Genomic DNA, 19750 nt, shown 5'->3' with positions numbered 1-19750 from the left:
TTGAAATTCACGAGTTTAGAGAATGTGGAATTCTTGCTCTGTCATGCGGCAGGCAGCTGGTAAAATGGGAGTCTGCCGCACCTTAACTTTTACTTCTACAAAGAATGAAGTTCAGTTTAATGCCACATAAACTTTCCAGGGCGAACAGACTGTGTAGAGGCCACTGACTCTCAGAATTCTAATTCCGTTCAGTTGTGGGAAGAAAAGATGCATAAAATGCAGATCTTTATTGGAAACCCTTAAGATCTTGACATGGTGTTGGGTATTTCCAGTTAGGGTGCTGGATACATAACTCAGAGCTATTTGTATCATCAGACTGTGTGTGTTTGCGCATTACTTTAATAATTGCCAGAAGAAAGCTGGGTTTTCTCTGAAGCTTGGGGTTAAGAAGGAATTTACCAATTCCAGAAGATTGAACACATCAAGAGAGTTTCTCAATCTCTTAGTGCTTTGGTTACCTCTATTTAAAACAGTCATCTAGGATAGGAGGTGCTTTTAGTCCTTCAGTAAAGAATGGCTTTGCTGATGCAAGCTTAGCTTACTTAATGCCTGGTATGTCCTTCTCCATCTCAGCCAGCATAATCCATGGATTTGATGTTGCCTCCTATTGGAAATAAGCATAGGGACTCTCTGCTTTTCTATTATAGGACTCATCTTGTACTCATGTAATGTATCTGTCTGTCCTTCCCTCCCTTCTCAAGGACAGGGATTATATCTTCTTTCTCAGGAGATTGTATCTTCTTTGTCTAGCATAGGGTAGAGATTTAACAGATATTTCCTTTTCTTTCCTTCTCTTCTCTCTTTGAATCAAGAGCAATATGAATGAATTATCATTACGAGCAATAATTATTCTTCACTGTAGTTGTATAAAGACCCTGCCTGAACAGACCACTTGATACCAGCTTAGAGAACCCAACTTTGGCAATAGAAAAGAATGGCAGCTCTAACCCTGCCTTACAGTAAACGTCTTTCTTTTCTCCAGGAGCAGAAGTGCCAACAAATGCCTGGAAAGTACCTGGAGGGGAGAGTATGCTCCTTGGAGCTTCTGTGGGCAACCTCCCTTGGAGAGATGGGTAGGTGGAGATGAGCTCAGGATATCATCAGGCCATTTGTGTTTTGAGGGGGGAATCTTCAGAAGGAAAGTCTCCTGACCTCCAGAGAGGTGGGTTTCCAGACAGCAGGCTGAGACTCTGAAAGTAAATTCTCCAGGAGTAGGCAAAGATGACAGCAGAAACTAGAATCCATCTTGATCCTCCAGGAAATGGACCCTGGAGTAAAGGGCGAGGTATGCAAAAGCAAGGGGCAGCACACCTGAAGCTGCGGTGCCAGGACCCTAAGCCTGGGGCACCCTTTTTTGAAATTAACTCTGAAGGACAGGATCCACCTGCCTCAACATGAAACACAGTTTAAACAGGATCTTGCACTATATATAAAATAACCTATGACCTGGTTTGCTGAAACAGTTCTGTTTGGTTTCTCTTGTCCTGGCATAGTTATTGATAGTGCTGCCTTCCACTATCGAGTATGTCTCAATCTGGACAGTCAATTTGATCCCCGTGTTGAGGACCAGTTTTCAACAGTGACACCGTGTGGCCTAGAGAAGCAATGGCAGTGGACCAATGAGTTCTTTTCCTGCTGGTGTGGAAGCCAGACGGATCCCTCCCTCCCTGCTCTTGGGACTTCTGAGCTGCTGGGTTCCTGACAATTTAGGTGGAAGCTTGAATATATCCTGCTAATAAGACATGTGGATGCTTCAGCAATTAAGAGGGAAAATAGAAGGTGTGGCCATATATAGGCTAGCCTGGTGTGTGAGGCATTTTATACCAGTCATATGCTATTTATTTTAGACCTCTTGCTTATTTTAGTCCAAGAGACCTAATTATTTATCTGGCTTGTATACTGAGCTCCTTGTAGTAGTTTTCTAATATCATCAATCTGTGATTCTGAGAAGTTATTATTGCTGGTAGGAACATACATGAAGTGACCTACAGGTTTAAGAGTCTATTTTAATGCCAGAGTTAGATGTTTATGCAAGAGGCTGAAATTAGCAAGTAAGCGTACATCTGCTTTTGCCTACCCAGTAGCGCCTTCCCCTTCTTTGGGAACTACATTTCTTCTGTGGATAACTCATCCGATGTAGTTAAGGTGGGGCTGACTCCCTTATCTCTTTCTGCTCCCATCACCTCCCCTATCCCTCACAATGAGTACATGACTCATGCTTGACCAATCACAGTAGCCCTTTGGCAGCAATGACTGTGGAACAGGGGTAGGCAATGGCCCCTAGTTAGGCCAGTTTCTGTCCTTCTCTGGGCTTTACTGCTGGAGCAGTTGGAAAAGACTGTTTCATATTGCTGAGGTTGCTGATGTGTAGCATGGGACGCTTAGATGGTTGGCAGGCATCTTGCCTGTATAAGGAGAAAGCCCATCCAAACGGAGATGACACCCTCATGACATTGCTTTGAGACCTGCACCCAGGCGTGCCTGGACCCCCAGATGGATTCATGGACTTCCATGGGGCAATACTTATTTATTCATTTATTTTGCTATAAATTAACTTAAGCTAAGGCTATTCCTTATAGAGTTATATTTGAACTCTTTTGTTCAAATATAAATAGTGAGCAATTTTCTGCAATGCAGGGATCTAGTCTCTTAGATTTTTTTTGTGATTCACTAGAAGAACTTAACTCTCCCTTTGCTTATCATGGATGACATTATTCTGGAAATTGTCGTGGCTTCCTTTTTTTTACTGTCAAGTACTATTTAACTTAAACAGACAGCCACAGGAACCTATTGACACAGCTTTTTACTGGGCAAAGTTAATCTTGGAAAGACAATATGAAGAGGGAGGGTAACATATAGCCAAACCTTAAGGGAAAATCTCTTCCATCCAAGTTCCACCGTCTCTTGGTCTGTAGGTTTAAACACCACATGCCTTCTAGTGTTCAAGGATATTTCTAATCAGTGTGGTAACATATCCTCTGCCTCAAGCGTGAGAGATGGAAAGAGGATGCAGCGCAGCCTCCATAAGATGCCCCTGTTCAGTATTCTGGGCAGGAGGTTGATAAGGAGATCGGGATTTATATAACTTATATGGAAAAACATGTAGCCCAGCAGTCTGATGAAAAATAAGATGATAAAAAAGAGATATCGAAGAAACCTGAAAAGAGAAAACCAATAAACTGATTAACCAGAGATCAGGAAACTTGGGGACAAAACAATAAATCATACCTAAATGCCTGTCGGGCTCCTTCTTGATATTCAAATGTTTCTCATTAATTGTTTTGTCTTCACAAAACCCATTAAAAAAGCCAACCCCGTTTCAACACACTGGGCTGCCAGTTACTCTCTCCTGTCACCAGGTTTGATTTCTTTGTGGCATTTATTGCTATGTGAAAGTACTGTATACCTTTATTTTTTGTCCATTTTTTCCCTAACTAGAATGTAAGCACTGCAAGGGCAAGGTCTTTTTCTTGTCACGATTCTATGTGATTAGTCAGGTCTAGTGAATAATGCTTATTTTCCAAAGCGGTTGCGCTAATTAATCCCCTCCAAAAAAGCAAGGTATATGTTTCTAAGGACTCACATCCTCTCCAACGTTTGATATTATTAAGGTTTTAAAGTTTTGCCAATCAAACGGATGTAAAATAATATCTCACTGTGGTCTTGATTTTTATTTTCCTAATGATATCTAAATAAACCTAATGAGGTTTATTTATCTCGTGTGTTTCCTTTGGCCCATGGAATTATTAGGTTGCTTTTGGGATTTTCTTACTGATTTGTAGGAGTTCTTTATATATTTTGATGTCAAGGTTTTTCCATTGTGTATATTTTTAATAGCTCCCCCTCATCTCTATAACTCTCACTTGCTATAAGGTGTCAAAGAATTAGAGTTCTTAATTTGAATAAAGTCTAATTGTTCAAATTTTTTCTTTAATAGAATCAATGCTTCCCTGCCTCAAGGCCTAAAGGATACTCATATTTTTGACTAAGAGGCTATGGTGGTTTTAAAATATGTCCACAAATTATTTGATACTCCTCCCTTCAAGAGATGGAGCTTTCCTACTTTGGAGTGTGGAATGGATTCAATGACGTGCTCTGAAAGAATAGAATAGGGTGGAAGTGACATTGTGTGACTTCCTAGACTAGATCATAAAAGGCACTTCAACTCCCTTCTTATTCTCAGGAAAAAGCCAACCGTCTTGCTTGTGAGAACCCTATTGAGAGGGGTCCATGTGGCAAAGAACAGAGTTCTCCTGCCAACAGCCAGCAAACACTTGCCAGATGTGTGCGTGAACTATCTTGCAAATGGATTCTCCAGCCCCAACCACGCCTTCTAAGGACTGTAGCTTTGGCAACATCCTTATTGCATTTTCATGACAGACCCGGAGCCAGCCAGAATCACCAGCTCAGCAGATCATGGATTCCTGACTCACAGCAACCATGAGAAATAAATATTTACCATTTTAAGCCACAGTTTTGGGATAATCAGTTATGCAGTGATAGATAATTAATGCAGAGCTTTAAAGTTTTGTGTTTGGCATTTAAATCTATAATACATCTGGGCTTACTTTTTGTATAGGGTAGAATAGGAGGGATCTAATAATTTCTCATATGGATAACCATTTTCTTCATGGCTCTATTTGTTGAACAGTTCTTCCTTTCCCCTTCAGCACGCAATCTCTGTCACATATCAAAGTTCTTTATGTGCATTTTTTCTGGGCTCTTTGGTCTATTCCCTTGGTCAGTTTTTCTATTCCTGTGCCAATACCACATTATCATAATTATTATAGCTTCATGGTAAATCCTGATATCTGGAAGGACACATTTCCCCACTCTCTCTCTTCTTTAAACTTGTCCAGGTTATTCTTGACACTTTACTTTTCCATATTCAACGTATTTTGGAATCCGTTTTTGCAATTCCATGAAAAACTTTTTGAAAGTTTTGATAAACTAAATCAATTAATCATTTGGGGACAACTGGCATCTTTATGATATTAAACCTTTACATATATGCATAATCATTTATGTCATCTTTAGTATTTCTTAACAGATTTCTATAAATTTCCCTATGGTGGTCTTGACTTCTTCTTTAACTAATTAATTAGATAACCCTTATGGTTTTAATATAACTTTTGCTATTAACTTCTAAATTACTTTGTTGGGTCATGATCTGTGAGACAGCTATGTATTAAAAATGGGTACACTTTTTTTAATGACCTTGTACTTGATCAGTTTATGTTCCACGTATGCTTCAGAAAATATACATTCTTAATTATTGGATGCAGAGCTCTATATACGTCCCTTTGGTCTGCTTCTAAATTGTGCACCTCAGATGGTCTATACTCTTACTGATATCTTTCTTTCGGTGTCCTTGACCTACCAATACTCAAAAGAAATATGTTGAAATCTCTCATGGTGTTGAATTTATCAAATAAGCCTTATATTTCCATCAATTTTTGCTTCATATATTTTGAGACAATCTTATTAAATATATACATTGTTAAAATTGCAAATCTTCTTGGTATATTTTACCTTATATTTAGGTAATGACCTTTCCTATCACTAATAATACTATTTGCCTTAAAGTCGACTGTATCTGATATTAACCTAACTATAACAGTTTTCTTTTAATTAGTAGTTGCGTATTTGTCTTTTCATCCTTCTGTTTAACTTTTGTATGTCATTATGTTTAGGTTTACCTCTTGTAAACAGTATATATCTAGATTAAAAAAACACAATGCTTAAAATGTTAACATTATCTCTGATAAATTTAGGGTATTTACATTTATTGTAATTTTATATATATTTGGATCTGTTTCTTCCATCTTAATTATTAGAGTTTGTATCACTTTTGCTGCTTCTTTCTGACACCTACTTTTTGTGATTCAACTTCTATAACTAAAAGCTTTCATCCAGCTTAGCATTCTTCACATCCCTTAGTGTGGTAGTTAGATTCAGTTGTCAACTTGGCCAGGTGAAGGCACCTAGTTCTGTTGCTGTGGACATGAGCCAATGGTACGTGAACCTCATCTGTTGCTCATTACTTCTGCAGTCGGCTAGGAGGTGTGCCTGCTGCAATGAATGACGTTTGGTTTAATTGGCTGGTGCTTAAATGAGAGAGCGCAAAGTAGCACAGCCCAAGTAGCTCAGCATACCTCATCTCAGCACTCGCAGCTCAACCCAGGCCTTTGGAGATGCAGAAAGAAATCGCTTTGGGGAAAGTTGTTGGAACCCAGAGGCCTGGAGAGAAGGCCAGCAGAGACGATCCTGTGCCTTCCCACGTAAGAAAGAACCTCAGTTGAGAGTTAGCTGCCTTTCCTCTGAAGAACTAACAAAATAAATCCCCTTTCATTAAAACCCAATCCATCTTTGGTGTGTTGCATTCCGGTAGCAGCAAACTAAAACACTTAGTCTCCCTTCCTAATCCACCCTGTCATCTACAAGTAGGTGCTGAGGTAGGACAATATTCCCATTGAAAATCTTAGGTTAGGACTAAACTAGATTTTTTGTCTCCTGAGTCAATTAGCTAAATGTTGGATCAGAACAAGGGGAAATATGTTTGTAGTTTGATAGGCTAGTTTGACTTGAGGATGTCTTTTGTCAGATTTCCTTCCAGATACCAATTCTCTTTAAGACAGAGAATTATTATTCTAGGAAGCCCACACAGCCTTTCCATGCTGAACACTGGTGTAAAAGTATATGAATATAAGTATAAAAGTATGTAAAATAGCAGCTTAGGAGCTCTGGGGGTGGAGGTGGGGGTAAGATTATGTTGTATTTAAGGCTATCGACATATGTAACACTTCATTTATCTGGTTGTAGGGGTATTTCCTTAAGCAAATTTTCCAGACAATTGGAGCTGACCTTTAAGAACCAATAATTTTGTGTTAACTATTTTGACGGAACTCTTTCTAGATCATACTTCTTACCACTTTGAATATATGGTTCTCTATGCCTTCTTAAACAGATTATATTGAACGTAATTTGACCTTTTCTTGAAAACGTAGGGGCTTCATGAATATCAATTTTGCTTTTCTATCACAGTGATTCCCTCAGGACTAATATCCACTCAGGTGTTTGAAGGTTGAGTTCTTATTCAGTTCAACAAGTATTTTCAGCAATTAGCATGAGCTGGCTATTGTTAGGTATTATCACCTTTTCACAATCATTTCCTTTCTCTTCTATCTGCTGTTAAGTATTAGTGGACATCTATATAGCAGAATTCTTTCCCCATTTCCAATCTACTGATTATACTGGGAAATCTGATACGTAAAGCTAAGTAAGGGAGAGTTGTGAGAAAAGGGAGTAAGCATGACATTTGTCTCAGCTCTTTTGGGTAATCAGATTCCTGTTTCTGATTACAACTAGACCTTTGGCTTTTAATACTGGAAAGTTTAGATAATTAATTGCCTTGGACAAATAAGTCATAACATTTGAACTGAGAAATGAAGGCGGTGGTGACAACAGTTTGCTGATTTGACTCGTGTGTGTGTGTGTGTGTGTGCGCGCGCGTGTGCGCGCAAGGTTCTCCTCATCTAGATTTTGCTGTCTGCCGGGAGCCGAGTACAGCTTCCAGCTTTCCAGAAGTTTATTTGAAGATATTTTGCTTACCTTTTACAGAACAGTGTCATCATCTTTTGGATAGAATTATTCTGGTAAGAGGAAGAAAGGATAAATAAGCAATTTCCGGAGGTTATCATCACTGTCAAATAATATTCAGTGAGTCATTCATTATCTATTATATTTAACAACACATTACACATTATTTTCATATGCATAAGCACATGTCAACTTTCAAAGACAAAATGTTGATGTATATGTTATTATTACCTTTTTACTTATTGACAGGAATAAACTAAGGCACAATAAGGTTAAGTATATTCTCAAGGTCATGTAGCTGGTAAGTAACAGAGCCAAGCTCAGAACCTGGGACCTCTGACTCCAAATTCTGGGCTCTGCAGCTCCACCGCTCTGCCTTCTACTCAGCCAGGGACACCTGGAAAAGCTTACAGGCTCTGCAGACCATGCAAACATATTTTAAGAGTTAGGTTTTAAAAGCTATAGGAATCTAAAGACGAGGATAGATCCTGGATTTCTGTGGCATCTCTCACCATATTTTCTCAATTGTTTCACTTTTCTTTTACCTTCCTTGTGGGATGGAAAAGAAGAGGAATTATAATCATATTTTCAAACTGTAGAAATGAGACTCAGAGAATTGGAATTAGAAAGAAAATTTCTGGATTGCAAATTTTGTCCTCTAGCTCAAGTGAGATTAAGTGGCATCCCAGCATTGTAATGGGAATTGTGATGAGATGAAGAAAATCTTATTTTTCCCCTGATATGTGGTTGGAAGGAATACTTTGATGAACCACTGGGGTTGGATGGTGAGACATATCATGGAGCATTCCACATTTCCTTCTATAAAGATGGATCCAATTAATTTTAATTTTACTGAGTAGAATATTTAGGGTTAAGGGCTGGAGTGACTTACTCAGAATACTCACACCACTGTGGCCAGGGCCTAATGCACATCAAAACAGCAGGATGATCCCAGGGCAAGGGTTAAATATTTACTTTTAAGGACTTCTCTTTTCTGAGATTATGAAAACCATTTATCTTGGCTACAAATTTCTAGTGACTGTCAATCTTGTTGCTACAGTCAATATAAATTGTGAATTTACAGTCCAACAAAAGTTTCTCTTTTAGTCCTATGTGCTTGCTGTCACAAGGGGCCAAAGCCGGCCAAGCGGTCTGGAGCTCTATCTCCAATTGTCTTGTTTCCTCCAGACCTTTACATGTGTGTGGCGACAGCCTGAAGTTAAATGTGAGCAGACATTGAAGCCATATCATAAAGAAGCAATGGCTTCCTATGTTTTAATTCATGGACCCTCTCTGATTGGTTTGTGATAGATACCTAATGCTGTGTTGTGCAAGATTTGGGAGACCATGTCTGAGATGATCAGGAAAGAGTGGTGTGTATGAGTCATGTGCTGGCCTAAATCCCATAGAATATACCCTCAGTTAATGTTCCTTCTTGCTTTCAGTCTGAATTCTCATCAGACTTGGAGTCTAAGTTCTCTAGTTTCTTTCAGAACATGCCATTTGCATGGCTGAAAGAGAGGGAAGCCAACTGTTCCTTCCAGCATCCTTTTTGTTTATTTAGGGAGGAAATGTTTTGGAACTATTGTTGGTTCTAATCTTGGAAAATGCACATGAGAAGACTGAATAGATGCCTGATGGCTCAATTTTTTGGAAACACCCTAGAAAGACAGTGATACTGAGAGAAGCTGAAGCTGGAATGGAGTACCTACCTTATTATTTTGGCTGTTACACTCTTTCTTTGCAGAGTTCATGCTCACGATTTTTGACCTAAGGAGAAAAATATCAAGACAGGGATTGAATAAAGTACACGCAACTATTCATATATATATGTGGTAGTTGTCTAAGGAAAAGGCTTTATATTCTAAAGCCATGTTGTCCTATGTGGTAGATACTGACTACATGCCGCTATTTTAAGTTTAAATTAATTAAAATTTAAAATCCATTTTCTCCATCATACTAGCCATTTTCAAGAGCTCGACAGTCACATTAGCTAGTGGCTACCATACTGTACAGCACAGAGAGTTTTATTGGACAGCCCTGTTCTACAGCCGTAGCCTAACCATTAAGCCATTACTTTGTCCTCATTCAGGACCTTGGGAGACTTGTCCTTTAGGAACTAGGACCATTAAGTTCTGGACCCCTGGGCACAGTGTGTTATCATGTGTCCTTGGCTTATTTAGAGACTGTGCTAGTTTGAAAGGATGTAGGGACCCTAGAAAAGCCATGTTTTAATCAAAATCCCATTTCATAAAATGGAAGAATAATCCCTATTCAATATTGTATGTTTGAAACTGTAATCAGATCATCTCTCTGGAGATGTGATTTAATCAAGAGTGGCTGTTAAGTTGGATTAGGTGACAACATGTCTCCACCCATTTGTGTGGGTCTTGAGAAGTTTCTGGAGTCCTATAAAACAGGAAACATTTTGGAGAATGAAGGAGATTCTGAGAGAGCAGAGAACAATGCATCACGAGAAGCAGAGTCCACCAGCCAGTGACCTTTGGAGATGAAGTAGGAAAATGCCTCCCTGGGAGCTTCATGAAACAGGAAGCCAGGAGAAGAAACTAGCAGATGATGCCGTGTTCGCCATGTGCCCTTCCAGATGAGAGAGGAACCCTGGCCGTGTTCACCATGTGCCTTTCCAGATGGAAGAGAAACTGTGATTGTGTTCACCATGTGCCTTAACACTAGAGAAAAACCCTGAACTTCACTGGCCTTCTTGAATCAAAGTGTCTTTCCCTGGATGCCTTTGATTGGACATTTCTATAGACTTGTTTTAATTGGGACATTTTCTTGGCCTTAGAACTATAAACTAGCAACTCATTAAATTCCTCTTTTTAAAAGCCATTCCATTTCTGGTATATTGCATTCCAGTAGCTAGCAAACTAGAACAGAGACCTTATGCAGTTTTGGTGTCTGGCTCATGCCCTTGAGAGACCCAAGTATTTAATAAACAAAAATTACTTCTTGTCTGAGTTAATTAAAATTACAAAGAGGTCAAGAAGTGAAAAGAGATTTTGCTTCTAGTATCTCATCATTTAGATTCTTTTGACAAAATCAGGGAACTCTTTTTCTTTGAGCTTTTTCCTTATTTATCATTTCTAATTTTAATGTCCATAATTCAAAAAATATATACAGTTCTGAATCTTAAAATGAGATAGCTACAGTTATGTGTCTAGAGAGTCGTCTCAGGCCTATCCCATATGGCTGGGTCTCTGGATATTTGGTGGTGGTGGAGTAGGGAGTGAGGAAAGTATTTGTTTTAAGGCCTTTTCTTTGAAATATAAGGAAAGCTCTACTGATCAATGTACCTGACCACTAATCATTTTTAAAGCCCGCATTACTGTCCTTACTATAAACGCAATTTATGTGATGAAATTATAAGGGAAGATGTGTTTATGCCTTTTAAGAAAGTTGGGAGAAGGGTGGTTATGGTTGGTGTGGTCCAGCTGGGGTCACTTAGATCACTCACAGAGGGGGCTAGTTAAGAGGTACTGGGGCTCGTTTAATTCCAGACAGGAACTGGACTGAGAAATGTTTGCTCTGACTCAGGCAGAGATGGAGTTACCACTAAAACCAGGATGTTCCTTTGGTTTGTCAAAGCTCACACTTCTCTCTCAAGGAACCGAGTCTCTAGTTCTTCTTCTAGTTTCTTCAAAGTTTCCTGGTACTTCTTCAAAGAGAAATAAAGGAAACCACAGTTACTAACTAGAAGATGTATGCCTTTTATAATCATGATAAGCACTTATTTTTTCACTTTAATGTGATATTCCATATACCCCCTGAAACCGTCTCTCCTTTTACTGTTCCCCCACCCCTGCCACCACCCCTGACCTCTCAGTAAGCTTCACCATTGGGAGTGGGGGGGGTGGGGGGGATGGTCATTGGGGATTTATTTATTTTTTTGGGGGGGGGGTGAATTTGTTTTTGTTTTTGTTTTTTCCGTGTGGGCAGGCACCGGGAACCAAATTCGGGTTTCCGGCATGGCAGTGAGAACTCTGCCTGCTGAGCCGCTGTGGCCCGCCCGGTCTTTGGGGATTAAAAGTAAGGAAAGTCCCAGAGGTACTCATTATTAAATTATGAGTGCAAAGTGTGAGTAGCTACTGGGGCAGTAGTTACCAGGGAGTCAAAGGACAATAGAGTGATTCTAGTGGTGGGGCGCTGAAATCTCTTCGTAGGGGGCACTTCCGAGAGTTAAAATAGCTCTAGAAAGCATTCATAGAAATAACCTGGTTCCATTTCATTCAGTACCTTAACAAACCGTTTGCTACCCCCTTTCTCGGAGGCTGTACCTTTATGCAGAGGGCCTGGTCCTCACAGAGCTGAATCACAAATGCATAGTCTTCCATTACCTGGGAATCCAAAATCCATGCTTATGTTTCTCTAAATAAACCACTACGAGAACAAGAGTACACTTGTTTCCTCCTATGTCCTGGACCTTAACTGTGGTTTTCTAATATATGTATGTATTTTTTTTGCTGTATATATTTCGTTTTTTCCCCATTTTGTGAGGATAAATAAGCCCAATATATTTTACAGTCCAAATGTGAATTATCTGGGAGTAGTTGGGAGAGAAGTAGATACAAATATGTAAAAGAATACAGATTATAAATTGTTCCCTGTAACAAAATGCTAAGGAGAAGGTAAACTACAACTATTCTTCTTCCTTTTCTATATCCCCTCCCATCCCCTATAATGGTCCTGGATCTGAACCCCTATTATAACTCTGCCATCTGCAAAGTGTATTAGATTGACTGACTGAGGACGAAATTCCCTGGGGCCTACAGGAGAAGTACAATGAAGAAATGACTGTCCTCACCTTGGTCAGCTCCTTTTCTTGGTCTGCACAGGAAGCTTCCAGCTGCTCTAACTTAGCCTATAGAAAGTAAAGGAGATGGGTAACTTAGCAAGGTGGACACTTTACAGGATTCCCTTCTGGGAAGCATTCCCAAAGGCTCATTTCACAGGCCACTGAAGTGCAGGATTGCAGGTACTCTGTGGTGTCAAGCCATCCAGCACCCTTCTCTGCGGCTGCCTTGTGAGCCTGCTCTCCTGTCCCCTGTCCCCTTAGCATACATCCTGCCTCTACCCCCAAACTTCTCTTCCTACCTTACTTCCTCATATATAGCTATTTCCTTTAATAGTCCTTTTCCTTTAGGTATTCAGTCAGAATCCAAGGCTTTTGCCCACTCCTCCTTCCCCTCCTTTCTTTCCTTAAAGATTTATTGAAAGCTTATTCTTTCAATAAGCTTTTCAATAAGCACGTTGGTCAGTGTGCTGGGTACAGGGATACAATGGAGAATGGGAAAAGCTTTCTGCCTTCAAAGAGCTGACATTCTAGTTGGAGGACATAATGAGACAATGTGATAAGATAGTGATAATTTCTATGAAGAGGGTAATGTAACGGAAAGTGAATTTTTATGTGTGCTGATTTGAAATGATGTATGTCCCCTAGAAAACCCATGTTTTAATCTAAACCCCATTTCTTAAAGGCAGAATAATCCTTATTCATGGGCAGGCCACTGTGGCTCAGCAGGCAAGAATGCTGAAAAAAGAAAAAAAAGAATAATCCCTATTCAGTACTGTATGTTTGAAGCTGTAATTAGATCATCTCCCTGGAGATGTGATTTAATTAAGAGTGGTTGTTAACTGGATTAGGTGATGACATGTCTCCACCCATTTGGGTGGGTCTTGATAAGTTTCTGGAGTCCTATAAAAGAGGAAACATTTTGGAGAATGTTGGAGATTCAGAGAGAGCAGAGAATCCACTAGCCAGTGCTTTGGAGATGAAGAAGGAAAATGCCTCCTGTGAGGCTTCATGAAACAGGAAGCCAGGAGAGAAAGCTAGCAGATGACACAGTGCTCACCATGTGCCCTTCCAGCTGAGAAAGAAACCCTGACTGTGTTCACCATGTGCCTTCTCACTTGAGAGAGAAACCCTGAACTTCACTGGCCTTCTTGAACCAAGGTATCTTTCCCTGGATGCCTTTGACTGGACATTTCTATAAACTTGTTTTAATTGGGACATTTTCTCAGCCTTGGAACTGTAAACTAGCAACTTATTAAATTCCCTTTTTAAAAAGCCATTTCATTTCTGGTATATTGCATTCTGGCAGCTAGCAAACTAGAACATTGTGGTTGTTTTTTTTTTTTTAAGGCTGTTTTAAGTGGTTAGGGAAGAGACAACATTTGAATTGAAATTGATATGAGTATTAGCCAAATGAAGATCTGGAATAAAGACTTCCAGGAAGATATTAGAGCAAGGGCCAAAAATGTGAGGTAGTATAGATTTGATGTAAATGAAGACACTGTATGGCTGGAGATCAGGGAAAACTGGTAGGAAGGAGATGCAATAGGGAGAGGTGGACTGGGTTAGATTACCTAGGACCTTATCGCCTCTAGTAAGGAGTTTCATTCTTTATTCTAATGCAGTGGGAAGCTGGGGAGAGCTTTGAAGTAGTACAGACAGTCTGATTGGTGTTCTTAAAAACAGACTTTTGTATGTGTGGAAAATGGATTATTGGGGAAACTAGGGGGCTGCTGTAGTTGTCCAGGTGAGAAGCTATCATGACTTAGAAAAGGGTACTAGTAGTAATAGAAATAGAGGCCAATGAATGCCTTGTGGGGATACAGTCTGCATGTAGAGCAGACATGACTGCATCCTTCCTTCCCTTTTCAGCTCTATTGTTCCCACTTTCATCCAGTCTTCATTATTTTCCATCTGGTCTCTTCTAACAATTTCTTTTCTCTGCAATGAATTGCATCCAGGGCCAGGCAGCCAAATGTGCTAAGGGGTATAGATTTAAGCTAATGGTCTGAGTATGAGGGTTTGAAGAAGACACTCCATTAAGCAGATGAACTGATGACCAGCATGTCAGAGGAACAGAAGTAAAGGAGAGGCTGTAGACTTCCTAGAATTAGAGACGTCACTTGAAAATTCTACAAAACAGGTGGGCAAAAGGGACTGTGTGGTTTGAAGGGTTAGTAATACTCTAGAAGTCTTTAGGGCTGAGCTGATTGCTGCCAGGAAAATGAATAATGGTCTCTGTTTCTAAAGTCTATCAGCTCAGCTCACCTAATCTAGCCAGCATAGCCAGACTTAACATGTCACTACTCGATTCTGACTGGGTTCTGAGCCAGGAAAAGCTGTTCTGGGCAGCAGAAGGGATCCTGGAAGAAAATAAGTTTCCTGACCACTGAAGTCAGAGGCCAAAGATAGTCAAAGGACTTCATAATCCTTCTAGTTTCAGTTATGTGCACTCAGGTTCCAGATTTCTTTCTTTTTAGTTAAGTTTCCTGGATAAGCATGGCCAGGTACATTTATTTACTTGGTGACTTTGGACTTCCTGTTTTTGTGGTCATCAGCCCTAGTAGAAGATAGGGGAACAATTCTCTATTCTTTCATTTTCTATTTGTATTTCCAGTGCATCCTTATCCTCAGAGGCTTTAGAAATAAAGGGTGGGCTTTAGAAACTAAAGAGAAATTAGACAGGGGCAGAAAGATGCAGTTCTACAGAAAGTACCAAGTTAGTGTTTTATCTACTCTTCGAATGAAAAGATAACTTTTAATTCTTGTTGCTTCTCTGATCAGATGGATTAGAGTTGGCCCCAGGTTCTTAGCTCTGAAGCACAGTTAGAGAAATGTTAAGCACTATGTGATGCACTCAACAGGTAGAAATCACTAAATAGTTGACTATTGAAAAGGATTGCGTGAATCCTTTTCTGGGTTGGAATCAAGGACATGGTTCTGCCTTTATGAATGCACACATATACCTCAACTTGACTTTCAGAGAATCACTTTAAAAGTACATAGCTTTTCAAAGTTTTAGCCATTCAAAAAAGGAAAGAAGGATATCTGTATCCACATTTTCACTTAACTCTCAAACTAAGGTTAGGAGAAATCGATTAAATTGTCCAACTTCACATACAAAATAAACTGCTGGTTTATTTAAAAGCTGGGGCCAGCTTTTAAACCAGGGACTTCACCTGCCTCTAATGTTACATATATGTTTGTGCCCTGCTGTTCCTGATGGAAGAGAGAATGAAGTATGGCTTGAGAATGAAAGTTTTACTAAGGGCAAAGGAGAAACTAGCCCTCAGTGGCCAAAGCCTAAGCTTGACAGAAGTCTATTACAACAATGACAATCATTTCTAACTTGTTTGCTAGAAAAGCTTGTTTCTTGTTCCACAGAGCCCAAACCCATTCAAGACTGCTTTTTCATTTACCTTTGACTCTTCTGGGGTTCCATTTAGATTACCTTGTTCACACTTGATCATCTTATGTGTTTTCCTTGCAAGCTACAGTTTTAAAGAAAAAATATTTCTCAAATAAAAAACACATCAAATAAAACTATAGAAAATAAAGCTCTTCTCTGGTGTGTGGGGCCAGTATCTATGACCTTGGAAAGAGCTGCCAGAGGATGGCCACTTGGTAGCTGCTCAGTGCCCTGTGGAATCATCTTTGTTCTACCTCTATCTTCTCATTAGTTAGGCCACCAAAGCTAGAGAAGTTTCAAGGCAGGAGAACTTCCTTAAGCCCCTAATCCATGTTGGGTTATTCAAGGTTGCACATCATTAATTAGAGAGTAGGGTGATCATAGGAAACCCACTATATTTTGAAGAGGGAAAGAGCTAGGAGGATATTGCCCAGACAAGGACAGGGGAATACTTGGGGATGAAATATCTTTTGAAGTCTCTGTTTGAAAGTAAACCTGACCTCTCACCGAAAACGTCCTAGTCAATATTTCCACAGAGTATCTGTATAACCCATTTTATTTATAATAGAATGAAGGCCCCATGGGATCACTTATGGAAATGTCCCATGAAACTCCTTTCACTTTACACTTTTAGGGAAAGTTGTGGGATTTAGACAATGAGCCTAAACAAAACACAGACCCTCTAGCATGTGTATTCCTTTGGAATCACCTTCCTTCCCTAGCCTTTGTTTGATGAATGGGGCTACTGTGGGAACACTGGGGAACACAAGAGTCCTGCCCCACCTTTCTTTGAAGTTCTGCTATATTCTGGAGCAGAGTCTCATTCTTCCTTTCCTGTGGAGAGAAAAAAATGTAGTGTAAGTCTGTATCTGCACACACCATCTGCCCTCATTGCGCTGATGTTGTCCATCTCATCTCAGTGATACTTTCCTGGGAGTAACTCTGCCATACTTGGGTACTGTCGGGTGAGATACCGCCATCTGATCTCAATATATATATATATATATATTGAATTATCAGAGATATAGATACTCAAATGCTTGGTTTACCAGTATGAAACATTACCAAAGAAACCCTGCCCTCCACACACCCCTTTCCATGCTTGAACACATTCCATCAAGACTTCTGAGTTGACCTTGCTTTATGTGTAAAAAGGGGAGATGAGCTTATCTGATAGTTGATGAGGAATGAAACCTATCAAATGGCTCTTCCCAGATTCTCCCTTACAATTTTTGCTGTTTCTTCTTCCAGCTCCTGCAAGGCTCTTTCCCTTTCACTTGTGGTACAGTTCTCCTTCTCCCACTCCTCATCTTCTGTTGGGTCTCCTGTCTGAATGATCTCACTTTCCAGCCTAGATCACACAAGGACAGTCACGTGAGGACCTGTGTTTGGCAATTTCCGAATTGATAATGTACATAAATCAGTTTTAAGGGCATTTCAGTGCCAATGAATGTGACTCTCAAGTTAGAAACTCTCCTTTCCTGAATCCATAGACTCAGAATCATTTAAAGGCAGGAAAAGTAAGATCCACTGGATTCACAAGCCAAACATCCTAGTATTAGCCCAACTCGGGTAAATATCTATCAGTCTTTTTAGAAAACTGTTTGAAATTTGCTATGGGTCATGGTTTGTGCTACACAGAAATGCCAAAGAATAAAAAAGAAACTTTTTGTTATACAAGTTATAGGTCTCTAGAACAAGTAGGAAAATACTCTTTTGTCTCTTCTCTTCCACCCATCCCATTAGATTGGGAGCTTCTCTCATGAACACCCAAAACTCACCTCTGGATCTCATCTTCTTTTTCTTGGATTTGGAGAAGAAGATCTTGATTTGCTTCATCTATTCTCTGCATGTCCCTCTCGAGGTCCATGTTCAAAATGGTAATGTTTTTCTTTGACTGTGCCAGTTTTAAGATTTCCATTTTCTCTGACCTACAGACAGCTCCCCAAAATAAACTTGTAAATGATCTAAAATCAGTAACCATTGGGTTAAAGGAGATTTCCAGTAGACGTGTAATTCATTAATCTGGGTCTTTCTGGGAGCACACCTTGCCTTTTTCATTTTTAGGAAATTATATTTCTTAATCATGCTTTACAGTTTGTTTCCATAATTCCCAAATAAGCAAGGGAGGTCTTCTCCAGGCATTTTCCTGCTCACAATAATAATGTTCCCTCCAACACTGGTTTCACAAAAAGCTTTGCTTCCTTAAATAGCCTCTTGCATTGGAGAGAATGGTTTCTCTCAGCAATCTTTTCTGGGATAAACTGTTCACAAAACCTCACACAATACAGTTTTATCAGGGGCTTTTATCTAGGCCCCTGAACCTCCCTTAGGGTTGGACCTGGCTTTGTGCATAACCACAAGAGGTTTCTATATGTATGATGGGGCTTCAGTCTTTTCCCCCTCCCCTCCTCCCACCTAAAAAGGTCTCCTCCACTTTCCTACTACAAAGTTTGAGATTCTACCATGAGAATCATTCCATTGAGTACAGGCAGAAATACTCCAGGCATTCACTCTTAAAAATGCAAGCATCTTTTCTGAAGTAAGTTTGAAAGGAGTTATGGTAACTCTAGAGAATTCCAGAAATGGTACCTGACACATGGGAGGCTTTCAATAAATTTTCATTTTCTTGTTTATGTGACTCATTGGTTTATCTTTTAAATAATTAAGCAGGAGTAGGTTAGTGAGGAAAAGGGAATTTTGGTGTGGGAAAGAATAAGGAAAAGTTTGGAAAATAAAGTCTACTTGGTAGGGCTAGCTTGGGTTGGGGATTTATGTTGTTATCACTTTAGGAGGACATGGAGTGTTCTTTAGATGGGATGCAGTAGGGGATGGATGGTTGTGATTGGAAGGGGAGAGGGAGACTGGAAGATGAGGATGGTATCAACAGCAGACCTGCTTCACACCTCGGTCCCTAGACGTGGCTTTGCATAGTCATGATTACTTACTCATAATCTAGCTGATCTTCCTTGTGTTCTTCCATTGTAGATTCCCTAAAATGCCAGCAGATTATCTATTGAATTGAGGAAATGGGTCCACTCATGAAGTACAGTATAACTAGCCAAGAGTCTCCAAAGACAAGGACCAAATTAGGGTAATTGATTTCCTTCCCCCCAAACTGCAAATTCTGACCATAACAAAAGTCAGGCCTCTGATTCTTCTGTCCATACACTGGTCTTAATGCTGGGAAATGCAATATATTTCCTGCTAACAGATATATTCAAAGATTGTTCACCAAAATAAAGCCCTTTGGAAATATATACAAGACCATCGGAAGAAATACATGCTATCAACTCTTTTAAAGTCCTTGTTTGCCGTAGGCCCAGTTACCTTCCTTAAGGTTCCCTGGGCATGAATATATGTGTATAACTGCCCTAAAAGCAACATTTCTGCTTTCTAGCCTGTGTTCTACAGTCGTGTCCAGAGATTAAGATGATATTAGGATATTTTGTTTTAAATAAGGCTCAGAATAAAGTAAAGTGTATGGCTCTTTCTGTTCCTCAGTTTCCCATTTTCCCCATTTCTTCAACAAACTCTACCTCCTTTCTGAAGTGTGTGGTCTTCCTGATTCTGCCCAAGTCAATTAGCAGGGTCTACTCTTTCCCCCACAGGAACCACCCAATAGAATCTCAGAACCTTCTGAGGGGTCATGACTCTGCTATTGACATAGGATGGGTGGGGCAGCATGTCACAGTGGGGTGGGTGACAACAGTTTCTCAACATTTGTGCCGAGCTCAGAGCCTAGATGGGTGTGTGGTTTGAGGGCCAAGTGTACCCTTTGGTATTAGTAGAGTCAATGGATCTGAATTCTGTGCGTTATTGAAGAATGGGGTTCCTGTCTTTTATTTCTTAGGTAGATCCGACTCGCTTTCTGCTCAAGTGTGACTAATATGAGAACTTTAGGTCTAGTGTCCAGCCGTCTGATCCCATCA

The 19750-nt window shown here is 39.9% G+C and overlaps 1 protein-coding gene across 6 annotated transcripts; it reads right to left on the bottom strand.

The window, feature by feature from the left end:
- Positions 1–2786: 2786 nt before the first annotated feature.
- TMCO5A (transmembrane and coiled-coil domains 5A) lies at positions 2787–19481 on the bottom strand. 6 transcript variants are annotated; one of them, XM_077127412.1, is made up of 12 exons: positions 19358–19481; positions 18767–18831; positions 17600–17773; positions 17046–17169; positions 16602–16652; positions 15829–15900; positions 12422–12478; positions 11895–11954; positions 11211–11275; positions 9312–9369; positions 7612–7652; positions 2787–3157 (listed from the first exon to the last, which is right to left on the bottom strand). In XM_077127412.1, exons 2-12 carry the CDS (start codon positions 18799–18801, stop codon positions 2959–2961), a joined length of 936 nt encoding a protein of 311 aa, XP_076983527.1. In that variant the 5' UTR covers positions 18802–18831; positions 19358–19481; the 3' UTR covers positions 2787–2958. The 6 variants fall into 6 exon arrangements, with proteins under 6 accessions (XP_076983527.1, XP_076983529.1, XP_076983526.1 ...); XM_077127414.1 differs by having other exon boundaries at positions 17600–17749; XM_077127411.1 differs by having other exon boundaries at positions 18767–18811.
- Positions 19482–19750: the final 269 nt, after the last annotated feature.

Source organism: Tamandua tetradactyla, chromosome 14 (genome assembly GCF_023851605.1).
Source record: "Tamandua tetradactyla isolate mTamTet1 chromosome 14, mTamTet1.pri, whole genome shotgun sequence".
Lineage (NCBI taxonomy): Eukaryota > Metazoa > Chordata > Mammalia > Pilosa > Myrmecophagidae > Tamandua > Tamandua tetradactyla.
This window is presented reverse-complemented; position numbering and strand designations above follow the sequence as displayed.

Coding starts and splice junctions, on each gene's coding strand:
- TMCO5A (XM_077127412.1), bottom strand. CDS start 18,801: ATGGAAGAACACAAGGAAGATCAGCTAGATTATGA. Junction 11,276..11,894: donor ACCAGGCCCTCTGCATAAAG/GTACAGCCTCCG, acceptor TTCTCTTTGAAG/AAGTACCAGGAAACTTTGAA. Junction 9,370..11,210: donor CGGTTCCTTGAGAGAGAAGT/GTGAGCTTTGAC, acceptor TTTTCTCCTTAG/GTCAAAAATCGTGAGCATGA.